Below are 26,049 nucleotides of genomic sequence, written 5' to 3' on the forward strand. Positions count from 1 at the left end.
TATCCACATGCAAAGAATCAAGTTGGACCCCTATTCATACAGTATACAAAAAATTAACTCAAAATGGATCATAGAACTAAATGTAAGAGCTAAAAACAACAAAATTCTTAGAAGAAAACATAGGCATAAATATTTGTGACATTGGTATGAGCAATGGTGTCTTAGGTATGACACCAAAGCAGTTAGCAACCTAAGAAAAAAAATAAAGTGGACTTCCTCAAAACTGAACTTTTGTGCTTCAAAGGGCATTATCAAGAAAGTGAAAAGACAACCCACAGAATGAGGGAAAATATTTACAAATTATATCTAATAAGAGACTTTTATCTAGAATATGTAAAGAAATCTTACAACTCATAACAAAATGACAAATAACCAATTAAAAAATAGGCAATGATATGAACAGACATTTCCCCAAAGATGATACATAAATGGCCAACACCACTGGCTATTAGGAAAATGCAAATCAAAACCACAACGAGATAACTGTTGGGAGCAAAATGTGGGTAAGTAGACTGACTGCAAAGGGGCATTAAAGAACTTTCAGGGGAAAGGGGAATGTTCTATGTTGGGGCATATACATTTGTTAGATGTCATCAACCTGTACACTTAAAAATCCACAAATTTTATATGTAAATTAATTTTTAAAAGTGAGCCATCTCGAGTCAGTTTCTTCAACAGAAAGAAAGCAAGAAGCAAAGTATTAGATATGTTCAATTACCTACCTATACTATTATATAGTTAATAAAAATGGAAAAAGAAGCTATTTTTCTGCCAGAACAAAGGAAGTATCAGATTGATGCAAACATCTTTTAGAAACACAGAAAATGACTGAAGTATTAGATAAGCACACATGTGGGGTTGTTTCCTGTGGGTATCACAGGAAAACACTGTTTTGGCTGCTGAAATATAAAATGTTCATATTAGATGTTATTATTGCAATACTATCTATGGTAACTTTACACACTACATAATTATACCAGCAATTACATTTAGCAGACACTGAATAACCACAAAAGTAGTCTCCTAAGAAACTACTTGGCTAATAAAAATTTCTAGGAAATTGGTGACATCTTACCAGCTGATTTTCAGGTAACTACACCAATTTTGTTACATCAGTATCAGTTGTCTGAAATGACTACTCTGTGTAACTGCTTAAAATAACTGAAGTTTATAGCTTCTGAAAAAAAATCAGGTTATCCATGCATCACTTATAAAGAAAAAATACCAATGAAGCTTCTTGCTTTAAATATTCCCTTTGATAATTCTGTAAATTATAATATACTCCAGATACATTGTATTGACAAATAACTAAGACAAGCAAAGACATCAACTTTATAAGTTCAATTTAAAAAAAACATATGCTTCCAACAATTCGGTAGAAAAACAGGTTCCCTTACCTCATCATCATCATCAGAATCATTCCCAAACACTGATGGTTTTTGCAAAACAGGGAGCAACTGCTGTGCTTTCTTTGGCAAAACAAGCCCATACCTGCATATTTTTTTTGAAATAGAAATTACACCATTATATTTAAATGTTAAAAAACAATATATCCACTACCTCTTCCAGATGAAGCTACCAAGTCAAAACATGTCATAGCCTATGAACACATAACACTGTTTCTGATTTTCAATCATATCAAAATTCTAATGTGTTACGATTTTATAATTATTACTCTAATTATTTGTGGACGCGGGCCAAACTCAAATGCCATTTTAATCAAAGAAGTAACTGAAGAGTTCAGAAATGTTTTAGATGGTGAATGATATAGTAAGGTTTCAAAAAGAACACGTTAGTGGAAAGCTCAGTTCATGTCCGCTAAAAATAAAAATATTCTAAATTATCCTGTGGTCTAACAAGAATCAAGAAAAACAAAAAATTTCCTACTGGGTACTTACACGGGTTTAAAGAAGTTATTGGAGAATGTCACACACACAAAAATTTCAAAAGATTGAGAAACCCAAGTAGCCAGAGGGTAAATTCCCATTACGTTTCATTAATATTAAGCTCACTTGCTTTATTTGTAGCATCTGAGAGAACCATTTCACCAGTGCCAACTCATTTAGTTTCTCACAGTTTGGCCTTTAAAACGCAGCAACCACAGGAAGCCACATCAAAAGTAAGGATTATACGCCAAAGGTAAAACTTCCAAGAACATACAATATTTGTCTCTTTTGCGGCAACGTAAAACCCAATTCCCTATATGCCTACCCTTTTCTGTGGCTTCTCTGCACAACATTCCTAAAACGAGAAGGGAGGGCGGGAATCGGGACTGGAGCTGCCAAGCAGAACAAGGCCCTCTAAGGAAGCCAGGAACTGTATCTTCTCATTGCCCCTGAAGGCATCCAAACGGGGAGAAACTCAAGCGCGGGGTAGGAAGCAAGACTGAGGGGCCTCAGACCGAGCTTTTGGAAAATAGAAAAGTCTCGCTCTCTGCCCCTCAGCCTAACTTCCTTTATTTCCTCACAAGTTTCTCCCTCAAACTTCGAGCTTCCATCCTGGAAAATGTGAGGGGGAGGGGAATATATGTTCCTCAGGATTTCTCGCTTTTCCCCGTCTCTATTCCTGACGATACAGCCCCTTCACTTCCAGCGCACTTTTACTCCTCGGCCAAAGACACAGTCGCGGTAGTTTCTCAATCCCCAGCCTGACCCTAACTCCCGAATCACTCACTGCCTGCCCGGGATCGCCATCTTGCTCCCGTCCGCTGAACGTGGCCGACGCCAGTATGACGCGAACGCAGACGCTGACGCAGTCACGTAAACTCTCGCGCGGGTTTGGGCGGCCTGGAACCCACCTAGCGGCTCTGTCACTCTTTTGAGTTGGTTGCCTACTGTGGGGAGCCGAGTCCTTTGGCCTTCGGTTTCATTTGGAAATCAATTGGGTGCCTCGATATCAATGGGAAGAAAGGAATGAAAAAATTCTAGACTAGTGGTTCCCTAGGTGTGGTCCCGGGACCAGCAGATAGCATCAGCCGGAATTTGTTAAAAATGCAGATAGATGCTCGGACTTTATCCCAGACCTCCTGAATCAGGAACTCTAGACGGGGCCCAGCAATCAGTATTTTTAACGAGCCCTCCAGGTAATTCTGATACTCAAGTTTGAAAACCGCTACTCTAGGCTATCGAATTTTTTTCCTGTGAGGTATTCAATGTGAGTGTACCTGCCTCGGTAATTTGGCAGAAGATGAAAAGCTATATGCTGATAGCGTCTCATTATAGGACCAAAATGACTAATAACAATACCGTGGTATCCGTTGGGTATAGGAATCAAAACTGTATACCCTGGTCTTTTAAAAATTCTAGTCACTTTTAGTCTGTGCACCTACTCGTTCTTGGCCCGTTCCAAACTAGTCTTATACGGTAGCAGCCCACGACATCTTCAATGACTGTACAAAGGTGTTGAAATCTTCAACTATAATTGTGGTTTTGTCTATTCTTTTAATTCCGTCAGTTTTACTTCATGTATGTTGAAGTTCTGTTACTAGGCACATAAACATGTAGGATTGTTACGTCTTCTTGCATTGACCTCTATACCATTAAGAGATGACCCTTTTTTTCTGTGTAAAAATTTCATACTTATCCCATAAAAATGGGGCCTCTCTTCTATCATCGGAAGTTTATCCTCAAGGAAAAACAGGATTGCAATGGCATTACATGGAGTTCATGAGTTTCTCTCAAATGTGATGAGTAAGAAAAGACAGTGGTACTAATGATTCACCCAGATGCCTAAATAATGTCTGAAACATTCTCCACTCTTCTGTAAGAGAAATTATTTCTGTGGAATTGAAGAAATGACCCTTTTTAGTCTTTTATTTCTCTTACCCACTTTGATGAACATAACCAGCTTTGTTAGCATAGTGTATCTGTTTCTGTCCTTTTACTTTTAACCTATGTCAGTCTAGCTGTGTCTTTATATTCAAAGTGGCTCTCTTGTTGATAGCATACATTTGGGTCTTGCTTTCTTATCCAGTGAGACAATTGCTTCCTTTTAATTTGGGTGTTTAGAACACTTTCATTAAAGTAGTAATTAGTATTGTCCAGGTGAGTAACATTCAAACCTATAGAGAATTTTTCTGAGTTTATTTCCGCCAAAGTGATAACAGTTGCTGGGAAGCAAAATCTCAGCGGATTGAGAAAATGTTCTGGAGAATGGCTATTTTGCAGCTTATTTTATACATTAGAGTAAAAGGAGGAGATGTAAAGAGGGTTACATGAAATCCATTTGTGGTAGATAAGGGGGTGGGAGAAAGCAAGATACAGGATAGTTAATAATTAACATTTATAGCACATAGAGATGGTATGTGGGAAACAAGATAACGATGAGGGGTTCTGTGGTCTCTGCTCTGGTACAGCCGTTGTGCCCTAAGGGGTCTGTCTGGAAAAAAAGATTACTCTGACAGTTCAAAGATACGTTATTTTAGATTAAAAAAGATAATTGACAGGCTCAGTTAAGGTGAAAATTGACCTTTGTCGAGGAAGCTACAGGCCTAGGACTTGACTACCCTCCATGACTCGCTTTTAGTTAGAATTTTTATGTTCAGACCATCCTATGTGGTTAGTTTCTGTCTCTGAGTTTGTAGGGTCCGCCACGCAGGCCACCCCCTGAGCTTGTCAGGTTTAGTATGTGGCCCCTTTTTCATCCACAGTATGGTTGCAATTTGTTTTCTACTTTTTCCATCTGTTCTTTGTTCTCTCTCCACCCCCTTTTTTGCACTTCTGGATTAATCAGGAACCTTTTATGATTCAGTTTAAGATTTTTTTTTTTTTTTAAAGATTTTATTGAGAAAGGGGAACAGTGTGTATTTCCAGGACTTTATTGGGGAACAGTGTGTTTTTCCCAGGACCCATCAGCTCTAAGTCAAGTCATTGTCCTTCAATCTTAGTTGTGGAGGGCGCAGCTCAGTGGTGAGTCCAGTCTCCACTTGCAGGGGGGTGCAGCCCACCATTCCAACTGGCAACCTTGTTAAGAGCCACACGCTCCAACCAACTGACCCATCCTACCGCCCCAGCCAACTTTTTTAAGTTGTTGCTTTACGGATTCCAGTACAATCTTTAACTTATCACAGTCTCCCTTCAAGTAAGAATATACCACTTTACGTATAGTATTAAAAAAACTTACAAAAGTAAACAGTACTTCAATTTTCCCTCTCTTAGACTTTGTGCTATTGTTATCACACATTTTATTTCTACCTATGTTATAAAGGCACAATAAATTATTATTTTTTCTTTAAACAATTATCAAGAATATTTAAAGAAAATATTATGTTTATCCACATATTTACCATTTCCAATATTTACATATCTTTGTGTAGATCCATATTTCTATCTAGTATAATCAACTTTTTTTAAACACCCTTATCAAGATATAATTCACATACCATGCAACTCCTCCGTTTAAAGTCTACAATTCATGGATTTTTGGTATATTCAGAAAGTTGTACTACCATTACCGGAATCAATTTTAGAATATTTTCAATATCCCATTAGTCACTCCCACTTTCCCCCAAACCCTCCAACCCTAAGCAACCAGTAATCTACTTCTGTCTTGATGGACTTGGATGTTTATCAGTTTTTGCTCCATGTATTTTGAAACTCTGTTTTAGATGTACAAATATTTAAGATCGTTATGTCTTTTTAATTAATTGACCCCTTTTTCATTATGAAAGAACCTTCTTTATCATGATACTATTCTTTGCTCTGAAATCTACTTTGTGTGATATTATAGTCATTCCAGCTACTCCAAAAGTTTTCTTTTGACATTAACTCCAGGGAGAGCAAAAAAGATGTTTGGAAAAGGAAAATAATTGTAATTTACTACATGGTTAAGCCCTAAATAGCATACATATTCATAATAATGCAAACACTGAATATCCATCTACTCTATATCACAATGTAAATATATTGGGAAGAATGGAGGGATGGGAAATGTGTATGATTTTTGTGTGTGTGGACACACATGCTGAGGAAGGAGCTAAATCATTGTATTGCATACTGGGAGGTTAATAAATATTGCCTAAATCAGAAAAAAAAAAAAAAAAAAGTAGCCACACAGCATATTATGTCACAATCTGGAGGTACCTATCAAAACTAAGCCAAAATAAGGGTTGGCAACCTTTTTTATGCAAAGGATCAGATGGTAAATATTTAGGCTTTGTGGGTCGTAGGTCTCTGGCAGCTACTTTACTCTGCACACATAGTGTGAAAGTATTCATAGACAATATGGGCATGGCTTTTCCAATAAAACTTGATCATTACAGGCAACTGGCCAGATTTAGTGGGATGCTGACTAACTCCTGAGCTAAAAGAATTGAAAGTAGTTAACTCCAAAGCAAGGAAAATAGGGGTGAGGTGGGGCTGGGAAATATTCTGGTCTTAACAGACCTTGTACAACAGGATGACTCTTTAAACTATGAGCATGTGTTGTTACTTTGTTTAAAATAAAAAGAATCAATAGAGGGTAAAAATAAAGCCCTCTTCCAGGCCTATCTGCCTCTTGCTTGAAGAGACTGAATGGGGAATTAGTCAACACAAAGTTAAAGCTCAATATCCTATATAAATGTGAAGTTTTGAGTTGGGGTATTGAATTCTGTATTCTCCCACTGCCTTTGTGAGATTTTCTGAAAGCTAAGATGCTGATTTCTCAGATTCAGTGTTGCAGAGAGTTCAAGTTTTTAATCACTTGGCAGGGTTTGCAGCAATGATGGTACCTGCAGTGTGAATCAGAGACACAGAGAAGCCTTCTAACATTGCGAACCCAAGTTTGGGAATTTTAATTGAAGATGCTGGAAGGACAGAAGCAGTAAAAGGTAGGCCATCACTATCATACTCCTGATTGTTATACAACAGAGAATTACGACTGTTTTAGACTTCCAGAAATAAGACTTCAAGAACAGAACCGTCCCCTGGTATTGGATCCAAGGCAACAGTGGGCACCTCAGCACCCAAACTCCTGATCTTCTCATTTTTTGGACAATATTACTGATGTTACTTCCCTACTCTTTCAGTCTCTGCTTGTCTCTGTGTCCATTCTTTTCCTTAACCAACTACTCTCTGTCTACACATTTTCTCTATCTACAGCTTCTACTAACTTGTAGCATCTGGAAGGCAGTATGCTTCAGTTTGCTTAAGGCCTAACATGACACTTTTGCCCTCTTTAAACACTTAATATCCTTCTAGACTCTGCTCCTATTGGTATTTCCAGTTTGATTTGTCCATGGCTTGGATATTTTTATACTAGGCCATTTCACAAATTGGTCTCCCTTTGACAAGGGGTCAACCCCAATATACACAGCTGTGGCTGGAGAGTCAGGGTCCCACGGAACAAAATATGGCCACCTATAGATGCCTCACCAGTTGCAGGTGTGGGCAGGATAGTCTAAATTGAAGAGTAAATTGAGGAGAGGTGAAATATAGTCAATGACAAGGTGATGGAACACCCATCGAGAGTAATTACCATCCCTAAGGACAAAGAAATAGGCAATGTTTAATTAGTTGATCTTGTCTGTTAGAGAGGTCTTTATAAGATCATATAGGGGAGAACACAGAGTTGATGATGTGGGATGAGGTTAGACAGGAGTGGCATTGTGTGAAACCTTACATGAGAGAAATGAAATTCCCTAAGTTACCTACAAAAGGGTCTTCTGAGTCAGTGGATTGGGAAAGTCTGTGGAAGTTAAGGGCAGCTGGTTGTTTGATCATATTTAGATTAAGAAGGAATTGGAAGTCAGTCACAAGAGATCACATATTGTATGAACCCATTTATATAAAATATCCAGAATAAGTAAATGCATAGAGAAAGCACGATTAGTAGTTGCCTAGGGCTGGGGTGGGAAAAAATGGGGAGTGACTGCTAATGGGTATGGGGTTTCCTATGGGGGTGATACAAATGTTCTAAAATGGATTGTTGTAATGGTTGCACAATTCTGTGAATATTCTAAAAACCACTGAATTGTACATGTTAAGTGGGTGAATTGTATAGTATGTGAGTTATATTTCATTAAAGCTGCTAAAGGAGCCAATAGGAGCTTTTCTGAGATTCCAGTTATCATTGTCTTAAAACGGTATGTTGTTCCTGGACCATGAAAAGCCATAATTGTAAAGGAAAGTAGTCTGAATGGCCTACACCATCGTTACCTAAAAACTGTAGAAAGTGAAAAAACTCTACTAATCGAGCCTAAGCTTCTGAAGTATAACTAAACCAATAAATCTATTTATTGATTTAATAGATTTAAACATAAATCTATGTCTCAATTTTTGTGAACTACAAGTAACATCTTCACTAAAAAAGTAAGCTCCTCGTATTAAGGGATAGTGTTTTACTTGAATGATGGTTAAATACATTCAATCAATCTGTGTTGTTGTTTGTTTAATTTTAAAGTAGTTTCCAAAAGACTGGTAACATGGTCGTTAGCCTCGTAAAGGTTGGAAAGCATTCATGAGATGTCTGTGGTGCTGGCAAGGGCAGTAAACCAGAAATTAGGACACGGGTGCTAGGTCCACCCTGCCTCTTACTAGCTATTGAGATCTAGGTAACTAACTCTTTGAGACTGTTTCCTCATTTATAAAATGGGGATAATAATATCGATACTGCCACCTTATAGGTTATTGGGAGGGTCAAATGAGGTAGTATGTGAAAATACTTCAGACAACATAAAGCTCCATGCAAATGTGCGATATTATCACTAAACTAAATGCCGTTTCGTTAATTATCATGAATGACAGTGGTTAAAAAGGTAGCATTTTATAAAACTGTCCCTTTTCTTGCTGCCTAAAATGCCATTTGTATTCACAGTGAACTCTTTAGAAGCTTGTTCTGAAGCCATCAGGATGTGTGGCTATCAGTTTAATATCTTCAAGAACATCGTTCCTAGAAAATGTTGCTGTAAATGCCCTGAAAAGCCCTCTTCCAAATATGACACAGGCTTATAGGTTGAAACTGGGCACGCGATCATCCAAGAGATGAGGACTGGTAATAACACTGCCATCTTATCAGAAAAGGTTAAAAAGGGACCTCCAATCTCAAATTATAAGATGTTTGGAACACATCACATTTTGTCAACCAAATAAAGAAAATGAAGTTTAATTTCCCAAAATTTTATTAAAAATGGATACTGTCATCAGATATTTTATTGCAAAGATGAAATCTCACAACAGAGCAGTAAAGTTTGCTGTAATAACAAGCTTTAAATAAATATAAATTATTTTTCCAGTTCTTGAACTTGAGAGGTTTTTGTTGTAAAAACAGGTGTTTTCTTTTTTCCATGAGTCATGGACAAACATTTTCCCACAAGAATTTCTTCTCACTGAAATAACTAAGTTGTTAAGGTAGATGGGTGGTGAGGGAGATACGGAGAGGGGAGAAGTGGTGCTCATAGACTTGAGTGGTGCTCAAGTCTTTGAAAAATTAGAAAAACAATTCCCAGTCTATTTCTTAAATTCTTTATTATTTGGTACTCTTTTGATGTAAAAACTTCAATTTTTAAAAATAAATCTTCAGTCTTTGTACCTTTAAAGAGTTAAAATAACTCTACCCATTCAACCATAATAATCCTGTGGCAGATGTAAAGCTAAAACTAAAGGGAAATTTCTAAATATATTCTATAACATAGATCTGATTATGGATACCTTAACTGGGTATTTTTTTAGATCAAATTTCTCCTTAGGTAGCACTTTTGGTTTTAGTAAGTGCTGAGATAAGTGTCTTAGGAACAGAATATGTCTATGTGTCACTCCCTTCCAATTGAAAATATATTATATTTAACAAAACTGAACACGACAAAAGTATTCTAAATGCAGCACCAATTCTATTAGCATTTACCTAGCAGCTCCACCTGGCATTTTTGCATACACACAGGAGTCAGTCTTGGAAGGCAATGGGGGTGTAATAGCACTATTTTGTTTTTTGTTTAGCTCCATGAGAGCTAAACAGATGTGTAACCAGTGGTACAGGTACTCGATCACAGTATTACCAAATTTCCATACTTCGATTCGAGAATGATCTGCACAAGAAAAGAAAGTTAGTGTGGATAGTATTATCAAAATATAAGTTCTAGTATTATGATGAAAATTCATTAGATATGTTTTGAGTTAAAACCATAGCAGAATATTGTTTAAAAATGTAATTACAGGAAAATGGACAGATAAATTTTGGTATATTCAGCTAATGGAATACTACACAGCATTTAACAAAGAACTAGAGCTACATATGTCATGTGGCTAAATCTCAAAAACATTATTGAGCAGAAAATGTTCTTTGGATACAATTAAAAAACAGCTTAAAACCTGCAAAATAATATATTACTTATGGACTCAAGCATGTATGAAAGTAAGAAATAATGCGTAAAACTGATAAACACCAAATTCATAATAGTATTATCTCTAGGGAGGAAGAAAAGAGAATAGGATCAGGGAGGGGTAGAAAGTCTCAACTATTCTATAATGTTATATTTCTTTAAAAAAGTCCGACTCAAACATGCATAATGTTAAGGTTGGATATAGAATGTGGCTCCATGATGACTACACAGGTGTTAGTCTCTAATTTCTATGTTTAGAATATTTCCTAATTTAAATTTATTTTTAAATATATAATCACTGCACACCATTATATTTCATTTGTTAAAATGCAAACTATTAAACTGCCATTTATGAAAGTTACTTTTTCCCAGTAGTCAATGACTAGTATTCAGATAGAATGGTCCAATGGAAAGAGAATATACTTTAGAATTGAACAGATATGGGTTCTAATCTTGACTCTACCCCAACTAATCTTGTGACCTTGAGCAGGTAGCTGAATTGCTCTGAGCCTGTATATCTTCTTCCATAAAACAGGGATAATACTTCAGGATTGTTATGAGGATTAATGAGAAAAGATATGCAAAAATCTGTCACAGAGCAGTTGCTCAAAAAATGTTGATTACATCCCTTCTTTCAGGTGCCTCCCATACTCAGGTCTATGTTTTATTCATTTTTGTTACTTCTAGGATCTAATGCAGTGCCTAACCTAGTAAATGTTTACTGATTTGAGTTGGACAAACCATAAATGATACTTATAATTGAATAAGAGGTTTTAAATATCATCTTCTAGCTATAGCTCATTAACACCAATGACAATTATGTCACTTATGGATATATCTATTAGAATGACAAAACAGAACATATTTTATTTCCCTGTCATCTAGCAACATGAAGGAACAAGGTTCCCTGAATTAGATTTAGCCTCTCTATGGTTTTGAGGGTATTACTACGACAATACAATATGGGATAGGAAAAACACATAAAATGTGGAAAACATTCACAAGTCTCAATTTTCATTTGAGGCTGACTTTAAAACATATGGGCACAATGTTCTAAAATTACTTTTTAACACACACACGCACACAGAAGCACTGTCTTTTCTTCCAATTGTAAGTGTTCAATAAATGTTGAATTAAGACAACATTAAATAATGGAATAATTAACAGGTTAATTATTAATACTAGAAGTCGTTTCAGATTATAGTTCAGCAACATTAGTGACAATTATGAATAAAAACAAAAACAAATGCTGGTCATGAGAGCATATTAAAAATACCTGATTCATCTCATGTTATGCTATGGCTAATACTGGAACAATCAACATACATACTTAAAATGTTGAGGTGCATTTGTATAATTGATCCCTTTTTGTATTTATTAGCTTCCTGGAACCTCTACAAGGTAATGCCATAGGCTGCAAAGTTTACTCTGATTATCTTAATATTCCAATGTTATGAATCTAAATTAAACTGCACTCTAGAACACTCCTAAAACTAGTCCTAACTGGGTTTCTGAGATTTAACGGCTCTGCTGCTCCCTGCAGCTTTTATTCTGTCCTTCCTAAATCCCCATTAAGAGCTCTGCTCTATTGACGCCTGCCACAGTGTTCTTATCTGACATCCAAATGAACAGACCCCTATCTGCAACCATTAATAAGCTAGTCAGCCATCTCCATGGTGATTCAAGGACATGAGGATGGGTAGCGAGGTCGCTCCCTTTCACGAGCCCCTGTTGCTTATTTCCTGTCTTATTGTTACCGGGGACAGAGGCTCCAAGCCTGTCTGGGCCGTGGTTCCTGTTTCACTGCCCTTTCCAATGAGAGATTGATGCGTTCACTAGTGGCTCTAATGATTCCTCTAATGAAGCCTCCATCGCTCTGTTGGGATCCCATTAACAGCGGTTGAGCACTACTGCCCTCTTGTGGTGGGTAGATGCCAGCTCTTTGCCGCTTAGCGGACTACAGAGCCAGTTTGCAGATTCGTAATTCAAACAGACATACTACTTTTTAAAAAAAATTTCTAACCATGAGAAATTATGCGTTTTTCTTCTGCCTTGGTAAGGATTATAGTAAATTTTTGAATATATCTGACCTAAAATAATTGCTGAGTAAACTTTTGGATTTGTTTATAAACCTATTTAAAAACATTTTATAGCATTTTTGTAGGTTCCCATTTAATCAGACTTTTAATTACATAGGGAATTCATTTTGCTGAAAACATTGGGATACTATGGGATATTTCTAATTAAAATTCCATTTATGGACTGTACTTCTTTACACTGGGTTAAGTTAAATCCTTTAGGAATTATAGACAATTAGAAAGATGGGCAAAGCAAAAAAGAATGAAGTGCTTAAGCTTTAAGTCCAAAAGTTAAAGTGTAACTAACTGCCTCTTTCAACTAACAACTAGCCCAAGATCAGCAATATTTCCTGAATGCTCCTCTTCTTATCATTAGTTCCCTTAGTTTTAGTTCTTTTATTTCTATTGTTTCACATGCCCTATGTCATCCTTTAACATTACTGCCACATGCGGTGAGCTGAAGGTCCATGCAACGTTATATACTTAAACGGCTATATGTGTGCAAATTTCATGCAGTTTTTATGTAGGCAGGAGAACTCATATTTGCCATGGCAGTCGGACATTTAATATGTCATTGTTAATTTAATATGTCATTGTTAATTTAATGTGGTCCCAGAGGTACTGGTGAATGCAGCTTCCAGCTTATCAGGAAAGAATCAACGTTAAATGAGGAGGAAAAACACATTTTTTCTTGAGTTATCAAAGCTTGCGGGGAAGTTTATTCCAGGCTGAACATTAAGTTCTTGCAAGTATATTAGTTCCATTCCTATTGTAAGCATAATATCTGTACAATATCACATTGTATTGGCTTTTTAAAATGATGTAGCTATAAATCAAATTATGAAGGACTTGAAATCAATGCAATTCATCTTTACAAAAATTCATATTTTAATGCAGTGGTCTCCAAATTCTTTGATCATATACCTCTATCAGTAACAAATGTTGAGCATGATCCCAATTTATGTATATTTATATATAAATTATTTGTTTTAAATCATTTTAAAAAAATAGAAATTAGACATTAGTGGGATTAAATCATTATAAATAAAAGTCATCAAATAAAAGTTATCAAGAAGTACAAAGAAAGCCAAGCAAATTTTAAACTAAAGGGCAATTATTTATTTCATGAAAAACTAAAAGTGAAAAAAGGAGCAACCAAAATATGCTATAATGCTCAGCTGTGGGTAATATTTGCATAGGCCAAATCATGCAAACACTGCATTTTGATTTAATCCTCAATTGTAATATAACTACATTGGGAGGATAGGGTAAGATGATGGTGATGTAACAGAACGAAACTTCTATCTATAATGAGGAAATCAATTGACAAGGTTTAAAATTGATGAATCAAAAGATAGCAATATTGCATAATATTAGAAATAAAGAAATGTGCAAATGCCAGATAAAACAGTTAAAATAGTCTAAAAGAATTGCCTCTAGTGAGGGGATCTGGGAGAGCAAGGAGAGAGAAGGGGGATGAGCCAGTGACTTTTCTTGTTAGAAAGCTTTTAGTTCTAGTAGATCTTTCAAAGTACTTTAATAAAAATATAAATTTTATAATCATTTTGGGATAAAAGATTGTTTTAACATCACTAAAATGAAAAATATATATATGTATATGAGTGTCAAGGGAACTTGAAAAATATGCTTGCCTTAAATAGAAAAATGTTCTCACTAAATTGATTTTAACTGCCTTTAGGAAATATGAAAGCAGCAGTGATGTTAACTAGACAAAAAAACCATTTTTAGTTATTTATCTTAATAGATACTGTTGGAAAACTTCAAAATTTAAAATCAAAAGGTGTGATAAGGAACAGAAAGAGAATTGCGGTTTGTTTGTTTTTCTTCCCCTCCCCACCATGACTTAGACTGAAAATGGAAGAGGTCTGCTTGCATGGGAAATGAGTCAAGCATCCTGGCCCCATGTCTTTACCAACCCCCCAAATAGTCTCTTGAACAGTGTGTGACTGAATACTTGTGTAACATCTTAACTAAAAGGGCCCTTTAAGAGATTCTTGCCAGGAAAAAGGGAATCTATTCTAAAATGGAACGGATGTTTCCTTCTCTAGAGCCTGAAATCTATGAGCAATTCATAAACGGCACGCTCTAGGCTCCCTGTTAAACCCCGGTCTAACCGTGATAGCAGCTCTTTGACTACAAGTAGGAGCCAACGAGTCCTGGAAGGGACCATCACCCAAGAATACTAGGTACAAAAAGGTAGTAGAGAACTATTACCAAGTCCAAGCCGATGGCAGCATACAGAAGGTCCACATGAATAGGACAAAACAACGTTCTTGGTATCCTGTTGTCCATTTGTTCTGACTCCTTTGAGAGAACCAAGTACATCTTCACAGTTGCAGACTCAGCCCGTACTGTATTTGTATTTGTTATTTCTGGATGATTGGTAGAATCTTGTGAAAGGTTCTTGTCTGATTTTCAGCTATGCAGTGGGAAGTGAAGGAAAGAATCTTATTCCACTGATGGAATGTAGAGGGGTGGAGAACCGCCCTCGCTAGAGCCACCATAGAGGAAGTAGCAGTTAAGAAAAGATCTCCTGGGGAAGGTGAATCTTGCGGACAAGCGTTAATCACAATTGTGAGTCCAGCAGTCCTTTCCCCGGATGGCAGGGCATCTCCTTCCATCGTCATCTTTACAGATAATACGTAGCACTGAAGCTCTGTCTGCTTTGGCAGAGGGGGAGTCCTGGGACTCTTGCAGGAAAAATAGAGGGGCCTAGGGAACTCTTGCTGAAGCCAGTGTCTTGGATGTATAGACCCTTGGATTTAGGTGTAGGAAGGAAGTATAGCCATTTGGCAGGAATACAGGTTCTAGACAGCAAAGTGATTCTGGTCACTCTTTAATGGAAGACAGCTCTTCTTGCCTCTAGGCCTGAGAACATTTCCGGGTATAACATCTGTCCAAACCTCTTGGGAGAGGGATGTGGGACAGACAGGTATGGGGCGCCCTACAGAAAGATCAGGCGAGGCTGGCAGCAGAAGTCCAAAGTGGAGTGGGGAGAACAGATCCTTGAGAAGGTGGTCAGGTCATGGGTTCTTCAGGTAGAAGAGGCCAACTACTGGGAGTACTTTAGGCAGAGAGTAGCAGGCGGCTGATGCACGACTGCTCCTACAGCTGTCTGGGCGTGATCACTGGCGTCACTGGGTCCCCCCAGGGAAGTATCTCAGCCACAGGCAATTCACATGCAATGGCCCAGCCTTGGTAAGCCAAGCCTGCTGAACATAGCGGCTCCATCACCGGTTACTGCCTCCATCTAAAGGTGACACAGCTGCCTGGAATGAACCAGAATATAAAATACCTCTTTCTAGAAATGCAAATCAAAACCACAATGAGATATCACATCACACCCTTTAGAACGGCTATGATCAAAAAGACAAGCAATAACAAGTGTTGGTGAGGATGTGAAGAAAGGAGAAGAGTTGTGCACTGTCAGTGGGAATGTAAATTGATATAGCCACTGTGGGAAACAATATGGACGTTCCTCAAAGCATCAGAGAGAGAACTACCACATGATCCAGCAGTTCCCCTTTGGGTAGATACCCAAAGGAAATGAAATCACTATCGTGAAGAGATATCTGCACTCCCTCGTTCATTACAACATTACAATAGCTAAGACATGGAAACAACCTAAGTGTCCAATGACAGATAAATGAATAAAGAAAATAAATGTGGTACATATGTATAATGAAATGTTATTCAGCCAGAAAAAAGAAGGAAATCCTGCCATCTGCAACAACATGGATGGAACTTGAGGGCACTATGCTAAGTGAAATAAGTCAGACAGAGAAAGACAAGTACTGTATGATCTCACTTATATGTGGAATGTAAATAAAACAGATTGGTAGTTGCCAAAGGCAGGGGATAGGGAAAATGGATGAAGTTGGAAGTTGGAGGAAATGGGTGAAGGTGGTCAAAAGGTACGAACTTATAGTTATAAATAAATTCTGGGAGGTATAATGTACAGCCTTGTGACTATAGTTAACAATACTGTATTGTATACTTGAAAGTTGCTAAAATAGTAGATCTTAATAGTTCTCATCACAAGTAAAAATTGTAACTATGTATGGTGATGGATGTCAACTAAATGTATTGTGGTGATTATTTCACAGTATATACATATATCAAATCATTATGCTGTACACCTTAAGCTAATACAATGTTATATGTCATTATCTCAACAAAACTGGGAACAATGAAGTGTACCTGTCCTGAACATTAAAAAAGGACTCCTTTCTAGAACTAGGATAAAGTCCGGTAGGAGTTGGCATCAGAAGGCCTAAGAAAGTGTGGACACATCATCAGCCCTAATTCTATCTTCTTGGCAAAATCATTAGTTCGGAAGGCCTGGTGGGTTAGGAACTATGATAAGCATCCCTTCCCATCCTGGGCGGGAACTACAGATATCATTAGTGCATTTCCTGCTGGGTGGGGTCGTTGAGTAGGGGCCTTAGTTAATGCCACCAGAAGGCTCAGATAAACTTTGACAGATTGCGATGCCAGAAGACCCCTCTCTTTCTGGCACAAAGAGAAAGGTGCCTCAAAGAGTCCCCCTTCCTTTCCCCAAACAGGGAGCTTAGAATTTCCGGACACAAGTGCATCTGAGAGAGAGAGGGCTGGTATCTGGGTGGCTGAGGAACTGTCTCGGTGGCTGCAGAGATGTGACAATGCTAAGGCGGGAGGGTGGTGCTTAGGGAGCCCAGGGGATGTGGTTTCTGGCTGAATCTAGCTCTGTTAACTGCAGTTGGTCTTCTTGCCACCTGAGGACACTGTTGGAAAAGAGAACGTGGTGGGGAGCACTGGAAGTCAAGGGTGCCCCGGAATCAGCTGGCACAGGTCAAATTGGAGGCAAGCAGAGGAAGCACATTTGTATGTTTTCTGTCTCTGACAACAGGAAGTAATTCTGATAAGCAAATTGAAGGTGGAGCCTGAAGAGATTCCCTTGAAGCGTTGGTACAGAGCCACAGAAGATGCCTTTGTCTGGGGATGGGCTTATTAAGGCCTGAGATCCAATTCCTGATACACCTGCAAGGCAGAGAGTGGAGGGGCCTGCTCCTCACCCCCAGATCCCGTCTGACAGAGGGATGGGATTGGACACTGGTGGATGCCTGGGTCCTCATCCAAGAAGGGGAGTGTCAGTCTGAGAGGACACAAGAGACCCTGGCAGCAGGGTATGGCTCTAGGCCAAGAGGCTGGCAGGTTGGGCGGGGACCAAAGTGGATAGGAACTCAGGGAGAATGTCAACTCGACAAACTGGTCACACATGGAGGGCGGGGGGTAACAGGGCTCAAGGTGGGGACTAAATCTGCTCCAAAGGGAAGAGCAGCAATGAGGCACTGACATAGAAAACATTTCTTCCGGATTTTTTAAGTCCTCAGTAAACAGGCAACAAGTATACACTGAGTATAAGAAAGTATACCGTAAACAAGTATTTGTTTTCGTTGTTGCTGTTGTTATTGTTTCCCTTGAATCACTTCCTTAGAAGACGTGATACCTGTAACACCTATGAATCCAGAAGCTCCTATGAATCAGCCCAGAGCCATGAGGCTACAACAGATGCCATTCCAAGTAAGAATGCTAATCTTTACGCACATCACTCATAATCCATATTAATTCATGTTAACTTTTATTTGACTCTTGTGTTCTCTCTTATTCCCTAGCACTCCCAAACTTGTGGGAGTATCTCGCCTTGCTAAGCCAGAAAATCTGTCACCCATGTGTCCTGGCTCACTGCTATGTGCTTCCCCTGTACTACATGTGTCCATTGCCACAGACACCCTGACAAGTGGGGCTGTCTTTCTCTGGGTTGCCTTTTCCTTCCTCTTGTCTGAGGAGTCTATCTAGTTCTGAGCCTCTCAGCCTAGTATATATATCACAGAAATCCAGAAACCCTTTTGACTTGGTCCAGTCTCCACAGAGAGTAGGAGACGGGGAGAGGGAGGAGAGGGACACTTTTAGAGTGCAATTTCTATAGAGTCATTTTCCCAATTAATGATTAGTTTTTCATGAGTAACAAAAAAGAAACAAACTTTAAATTTATTCCTTACTGTTCCATTCACATAAACGACCTGCGGTCTCTGATGGGGTAATATGCACCCATGGAGGAATGAGTGCTTCTATATATATATTTACTCTCATATGTAGCCAATTCTGTGTTACCAAAGAGCTCATCACCTTCTCCAACCTGGGAGCCTTACTGCTTTCAATTCCTGCTGACTCTCCTCCTTCAAAAAGTCTATAATACTAGTCACAAAGATTCGTAATCTGTTATTTTCTTTGGCTTTTCATTGAAACTAAAGATAATAACAGCCTTTTTTGCTTAATGTACTTGTTTCCTCTCCTCAGTGTAGCCCCTATTCACTTTTGTTTTTTACTGAATACTGCACATGTAATCAATAAGTGGGAGATAGATGTGCTTTTGAATTCTCACATGTGCAGCACAGGCAGTCACTTTGGGGAATGCAGTAAATTATAGACAGTGTCCCTCCATTTAGAAGACTATAATCAGAACTCTTTTTTTCTTAAAAATTGAATTTATGAGGCACTTGCTTTATTCAAATATCCCTGAATTGCAACTGTGTTTTATTGCTGTTAGTATAGATTTAGACCATAATTAAGTGGAAATTTACCTCTGATATATTCACCAATGAGCTTTACATTAACTTGCACACGCTTAGCAGTTGGATCAAAGGAACAAATATTCTCGACTAAGTATCTGTTAACGTACTGTGAACAAAAAACAAAAGTTATGGATTCAGCAGCAAGTGGAACTAGAGTACCCAATTCACCAGTTTACATAATTTCATACATATAACTTTGAAAACAGTCAAAACCAATCTATGGTGTTAGAAGTCAGGATTCTGGTCACCTTTGGTGTGCGTGTGTGTGTGTGTGTGGGGCGGGTGATAGAAGAGGGTACAAAGGAGGGCTTTTGGGATGCCACTAATGATTTGTTTCTTGATCTAGGTGCTGGTTTAAAATGTTGTGTAAAACGTCTTGCATTTGGACACTTATGATTTGTGCAGTCATGATTTGTATACCTAAACTTGTGTGGGTTCATTTTGAATAAAAAAGAGTACTTTAAAAAAAATACAAAAACAAAACAAAAACGAACTCACCACTGCTTCTAGTCAAGATGGCAGAATAGGTAAACACTGTGCTTGCCTCCTCCCACGACCACATCAAAATTACACCTAAACTACAGAACAACCATCAGTAAGAATCACCTCAACTCTCACTAAACAGAAGTCCTATAACTAAGGATAATACAGAAGAAGCCATATCGACACTGGTAGGAGGAGCAAAAACATATGGGTTAGTCCCACACCCACATGTGGAGGTTAAAAATCAGGAGGTAAAAATCAGCTGTGGAGGACCCCAGTGGAGTGAGGACTCCCAGCTCCACACCAGGCTCTCCCCAACCCAGTGTTTCAGAGCCAGGAAGAGAAGTCCCTATAAGTTCTGGCTGTGAAAACCAGCAGAGATCATGGCTGAGAGAGATGAAGGGCTGCTGGCATCCCAAGTGTTCCTCTTAAAGGGCCCGAGTACTGACTCACTGACAAACTCACTCTCTCTGAGCTTCAGTGTTGGGACAGGAGCTTGAAAGACACCAAGGACATACAGGGAGGAACTGGATTCAGGGTGAGGGCTGGAGGGGCAGCTTTCTCCTAAACAAAAGTGCTGGCAGAAGCCACCATTCCTTTGTTGAGCTCTTCTCTCTATCCAGCCTGCACACACAGGTGAGTGCTATATTTGAATCTCCATAAGCATAGCTAACTCCATTCGCCCCATCCTGGTGATTCCTTGATACTCTTCCCCATCCACCTTGCAGGACCCCCCACCCCCAAGCCACTTCCAGTGGCTTTTCCATACAAACATTCTGTCTTGGCTCATGCTGCAGACTTTCCTGAAATCTCTCAAGGGTTCACAAACCCCACAGAGCAGCATCTGGAATCAACATGCCCTGTACCTCTTGCTACACAGCCCCAAGCCCAACATTTGCAAAAGCCCACCTCAGTTGGCAGCTTAGCCTCTCCCAGACACCTCCAAACCCAGCACAAGTGGCAACCACCTGCATATCACTTTGTATCTCATACCAAGTTGCCCCAGGCAGGGCACAGGCAGTGGCTGACCTTGGCCTGCACCAGAGCCCTTCCCAAAAAGCCCCAGGACCAACATGCCTGGTAGCCAGCTTTAGACCACATCAGAGTACCACCCAACCACCTCCACAAATGACACCAGAGCCCTGCTAAAGCAAATCCTGCTTCATAGGGCCAGCATCTGCATACAGCTCCCACTCTAGTCACAGCCAATCCTTATAGCCAATCAACTTATCAACCTGAGGGACAATTCCTCCTGTTGATATGCCAACAGCATCAAGGCTAGACTACAATAGGAGGGCACACACAACCCACACAAGGCACACACCTGGAACACCTGGCTTAGGGGACCAAGGACACTGTGCCACTGGGCCCCACAGGACACTTACTATATAAAGCCACTCTACCAGGACCAGAGACGTAACAGCTCTACATAAAAACAAACACAGGGCAGGCAGCCAAATTGAGGAGAAAAAGAAACATGTCCCAAATGAAAGAACAGAACAAAACTCCAGAAAAAGAACTAAACAAAATGGAGACAAGCAATTTACCAAATGTTGAGTTCAAAACATTGGTTATAAGATGTCCAATGATCTCAGTAAGAACTTCAACAAAGAGATAGGAAATATAAAAATGGAGATAGAAAATATAAAAAAGAACCAGTCAGAAATGAAGAATACAATAAGTGAAATGCAGAATACATTAGAGGGAATCAACAGATTAGATGAAGCAGAGGACTGAATCAGTGATTTGGAAGATAAAGTAGCAGGAAACACCTAATCAGAACAGCAAAGAGAAAAAAGAACCCAAGCAAGTGAGTGTTGCCACACAGCAGCCTACCTGTCTGTCCCCTCGTACCTGCCCCTAAAGAAAGGAAAGTTTTTAAGATGGATCCTTTCATGGACTTTGCTTCACCTTTATGCTTACACCTTACATCTCCCTGTTTGGCCCCAAAGAATGGCTGGTTAGTCAATGACGGGTAAGATTCCTCAAGGAAGGAACAACTTAAACCAGTCACAGTCACATTGGGGCCATCTAGAGAACTCATGGGCTTAATAGAGGTGGGCACAGATCCCCATCTTCCCCTGGCTAAGGAAAGCTTCTGCCTCTGTGGCTACATTCCTTCCCACATCCTGCTTGGGAAGAGATTCAATGGTGTGATAACATCAGCTCTCCGTCTATTCATATGTATAAAGTTTTTGTCCCTTGGGGAGGTACATACATCCTGAGACTTACGGTTCTGGCTGTCTGCAGGCAAGGGTGATTGGTTTGAATCAGTTTCCTAGTATAATGTGTGAGATTCACAGATCTTGAGATTAACAAACTTTACTTCCTCATTTGTTAATCAATAAAAGTTATGCGTTGGTCCGATTCGGGCCTCAGTCCTTTGATGCTTGAGTCCCTTGGCCCCACTTGCACTCTATTCTTGGCTACTGAATTTCTTAACCCTGCTCCGCCCTCCTCGCTTCCCACAACTTTTGTCATGCTGGACGCAACAAACGAGGATAGTTTAAGGGACTATGGGACAACATTAAGCATGCCAACATTCACATGAGGGGGTACAAGGAGAAGAGAGAAGGCAAGGAATTGAAAACCTATTTGAGGAAATAATGATGGAAAACTTCCCTAACTTGGTAAAGGAAATAGATATACAAGCCCAGGAAGTGCCGAGAGTCCCAAACAAGATGAACCCAAAGAGGCCAACACCAAGACACATCATAATTAAAATGCCAAAGGTTTAAGACAAAGAGGGAATCTTAAAAGCAGCAAGAGAAAAGCTGTTAGTTACCTACAAGGGAGCTCCCATAAGACTATCAGCTGATTTCTCAAAAGAAGCTTTGCAGGCCAGAAGGGATTGGCAAAAAATAATCAAAATAATGAAAACTAAGGACCTACAACCAAAATTACCCAGCAAAGCTATCATTTAGAATCAAAGGACGTATAAAGAGCTTCCCAGAAAGGAAAAAGCTAAAGGAGTTCATCACCACCAAACTAGTATTACAAGAAATGTTAAAGGGAATTCTTCAAGAAGAAAAAGATTTAAAATATGAATAATAAAATGGCAATAACTACGTATCCATCAACAATTACTTTAAATGTAAAATGATTAAATGCTCCAATCAAAAGACAGAGTGTGGCTGAATAGATAAGAAAACAAGACCCATGCATATGCTGTCTATAGGAGACTTATTTCAAATCGAAAGACACACACAGAGACGGAAAGTAAAGGGATGGAAAAAGATATTTCATGTAATATCTTTCATGTAAATGGCAACAAACAAACACAAAGTTGGGGTAGCAATACTTACAATAAACAAAATAGACTTTAAAACAAAGCCTATAACAATAGACAAAGAAGGACTCAGTAATTCCACTTCTGGGTGTTTATCTAAAAAAACCCAAAACACTAATTTGAAAACACATATGCATCCATATGTTCATTACAGCATTATTTACAATAGCCAAGATATGGAAGCAACCAACCTAAGTGTCCATCAATAGATGAATGGATAAAGAATTAGTACATATTTACAATGGAATATTACTCAGCCATAAAAATAATGAAATCTTGCCATCTGCAACAACATGAATGGACCTAGAGGGTATTATGCTAAATGGAATAAGTCAGGCAGAGAAAGACAAATACCATATGATTTCACTTACATGTGGAATCTAAAAAACAAAATAAACAAACAAAATAGAAACAAACTCATAGATACAGAGAACATTTTGATGGTTGCCATATGGGAGTGGTGTTGGAGGGTGGGTGGAAAAAGGGGAAGGGATTCAGAAATACAAATAGGTAGTTACAAAACAGTCATGGAGATGTAAAGTATAGCATAGGGAATATAGTCAATAATATTGTAATAACTATGTATGGGGTCAGATGGGTACTAGATTTATCAGGGTGATCACTTTGTAAGTTATATAAATGTCTAATCACTCTGTTGTACACCTGAAACTAATATAATATCATATATCAACTGTAATTGAAAATAAAAAAATATTTTTAAAAAACTCACCAGTTTACACTTATCCCAATTTTCCAAGTCACTTGATAATTCCAACTCTGGATGAAAGAACAAGATAACCCCTGTCAGGATGTCATGTATTAGTTTTGCATTAGCTTCCAACTCCTGGGACTGGCTGTCTGGTGGAGATTTGGGTTCTGCTAGAGGATCATAATCATAGAGCAACAGTGATACAAAGTTCATGGAGGTCAGCAGTCGGATGCTTTCCTGCAGCTCCTGCAGCATGATTCGGAAGAAGAGTGCTCCTGCCCGCTGGATTTCTCCTCCATATTCAATCTCTGGGATAACAGAATGACACCCCACATGGTTGTTCAGCACATACATTACTTTTTAATAGGATTCTGAGCATAATACAGTAAACTTTTTTTTTTTTTTTTTCAGGAAAAAGAAGACCATATCCTATAGTTTTAAACAATCTTAGTTTCTCTAGTCATGAAATCAAAAGGCTGAAATGAAATTACACCTGGTGAAGCTCACAGGGGGAGGCTTTGAGAAAAGGTGAAAACTCGTGTTTTGGAGTTAGACCTTAGTCTGAATATCTACTCTCCTCCTTGTTAGTTCTGTTGTCTCTCTAAACCTCCTTTCCCTTTTCTGTGAGAATGGGGCTGATCCCTACGCGCCTGGTGAGCTGTGTGAATTAAATGAGATGATATGAGTATACGTAAACGTGCTTAGTCTCAGGCCATACACGTAGTGGACACTCAAAAGACATGAATTTTCTTCTTATCCCACCTTATATAATGGCTAGAAAACTTTGAGCTTAATCACACGTGTTAATTCTTCTAATTCTATTCACTTCATTCTAGGTAGCCAAAGGTTTCCATGCTTTCTTCCCTCTCTTCTGCCCAAAATGGTTTTGTGCTAAGAGTAGCCTAGTGAGTGTGGAATCACAAGGACGAAGGTCTGGTTTTGGTTCTGCCCCCAGCTTGCTATTGGACCTTTACGTTGATGGGCTTTAGCTTCTTTATCTGTAAAATTAGCTGTTCGATGAGTTGATGCTAGAGGAATTATTATGTGGTTTTCTCCACAGACAGAGGTCAAAACAACTTCTGAAATCTCCGTACACTTAAATAAGTGGAGAGACCACCCAAATTGCAGTACAAATCCAGCCTTCACCACTTGTTAACTGTGTGATTTGGTGTAAGTTGTTTTGTTTCTCGGAACTTTACTTTCCTCACCTAGAAAATGAGGCCTCATCATTAACCTCATAGAGTTATGGTAAAGACTAACTGAAATAACATATTTAATGTGATTGATACATATGGGGCATTTAATAAATGAAAGTTCTGTATTGAGTTTAGGAGTCTTTCTAGTTTTAAAACCATGTGATTCTAGCCACACACACACACACACAAATGTGATTCCTTACCCTTTACTCTGATTTATAGGCCATACTCATCAGCCCAAGATTGCATGAGGGAATACCTTTCATGTGGGAAATCTGTATTTTGCAACAACTCATTTTAGAAAATGCATCCTTCATTGCATTGTCTGTGATTTCCCCTCAAACTTATTAAATCCATAACTGCAGACTGTCGCCATATTCACAATACCTAAGACACGGGTTTTCTTTATTTCTTCAGATAATTCGCCCAGTATTTCATAGCAGGCAGCTTGGATCACCTTCATCATTTTCTGTAGATCTTTAAATTCTCGATACAACAACATCCTACTCCCGCCAATGTTGAAATCGAGAGCTCCCAAAGCCTCTCCTGTTCTCTCACGAAGTGGAATTACCATGTGGTTTTCTCCACGGACAGAGGCCAAAACAACTTCGGAACTGTCCGTACACTTAAAGAGGAAATCTCTGGAACCAAAATCAAATAAGCATAAGGATATAAAACATCAGCCTGTTTATACCCAAACATATTGAATCACTCTTCTTTGTGCCTGCAGCACTCCACCCCACGAGCTCTTGTAGCTGTTTCGTCTGCCTGGGTCACTCCACCCCCTGATTTCACAGAGCTCCTGCCTCAGCTCACTCACTCAGCTCCTCAGAGAGAAGCCTTCCCTGACCACACAATCTAAAGTAGCAGCAACCCAAGTCATGTCCCATCACGATATTGTGCTTTATTGTCTTCACTATCCTTATACTTATCTAAAGGAATTCGTTTTGTTTGTTTACATGTTGTCCAGTAAGTTCTGGTTGAATGTCTGAAGGAAGCATGAGTGTGTTAGGGTCTCTAGAAGTAGCACCTGAGACAGGGATGCTTATGCAATGATTTATTGAGGGAATGCTCTCAGGAGAAACCTGTAAGGGACTGAGACAAACAGGATAGGGAAGAGGGAAAAGCTTCGTTCGCATGTCATTTCAGGTGAAGTCTCTCTCAGCCTGATCCCAAGGGGAGCTCTGGATGGCAGACTGTAGCAAAATCTGCTCCACCTTGAGGCAAGGAAGAGTTCTTTTGTCAGTCATTGCTCTAAATTGCTCTGGGTATGCGTGGTGAGGATGTTTACATAACTCAGGCACCTCATGGTGAGGTGTTCCCATCTCTCAAGGGCACTCCTCCAGGGAAAGCGACAGTGTGAGT

General features: G+C 39.0%; 2 protein-coding genes across 7 annotated transcripts in view; both read right to left on the reverse strand.

Annotated features, from left to right (window-relative positions):
• NSRP1 (nuclear speckle splicing regulatory protein 1) overlaps positions 1-2,733 on the reverse strand; it is a 32,108-nt gene extending 29,375 nt beyond the window's left edge. For 3 of the 6 annotated variants that reach the window (XM_019739537.3, XM_074320669.2, XM_074320668.2), the window contains exons 1-2: positions 2,212-2,384; positions 1,398-1,491 (exon numbers count right to left, since the gene is read on the reverse strand). Coding sequence is in view for 2 of the 6 variants with exons in the window: in XM_088802020.1 (XP_088658146.1) it covers positions 1,398-1,491; positions 1,899-1,987 (183 nt within the window). In the remaining 4 variants the exon portion in view is untranslated. Of the gene's footprint in view, positions 1-1,397; positions 1,492-1,898; positions 2,138-2,211; positions 2,385-2,673 lie in introns of those variants that run through there. The other 3 variants (XM_019739536.3, XM_074320666.2, XM_088802020.1) reach the window with 3 other exon arrangements.
• A 6,573-nt stretch (positions 2,734-9,306) lies between these two features.
• The window catches only part of EFCAB5 (EF-hand calcium binding domain 5), a 96,812-nt gene continuing 80,069 nt past the window's right edge, over positions 9,307-26,049 (reverse strand). The window contains exons 21-24 of the mRNA XM_088802021.1: positions 25,072-25,325; positions 23,510-23,796; positions 19,017-19,113; positions 9,307-10,000 (exon numbers count right to left, since the gene is read on the reverse strand). Coding sequence (XP_088658147.1) covers positions 9,816-10,000; positions 19,017-19,113; positions 23,510-23,796; positions 25,072-25,325 — 823 coding nt within the window. The 3' untranslated portion in view covers positions 9,307-9,815. The remainder of the gene's footprint in view (positions 10,001-19,016; positions 19,114-23,509; positions 23,797-25,071; positions 25,326-26,049) is intronic.

Source organism: Rhinolophus sinicus, chromosome 12 (assembly GCF_057876585.1).
Source record: "Rhinolophus sinicus isolate RSI-liver-muscle chromosome 12, RSI-T2T, whole genome shotgun sequence".
Lineage (NCBI taxonomy): Eukaryota > Metazoa > Chordata > Mammalia > Chiroptera > Rhinolophidae > Rhinolophus > Rhinolophus sinicus.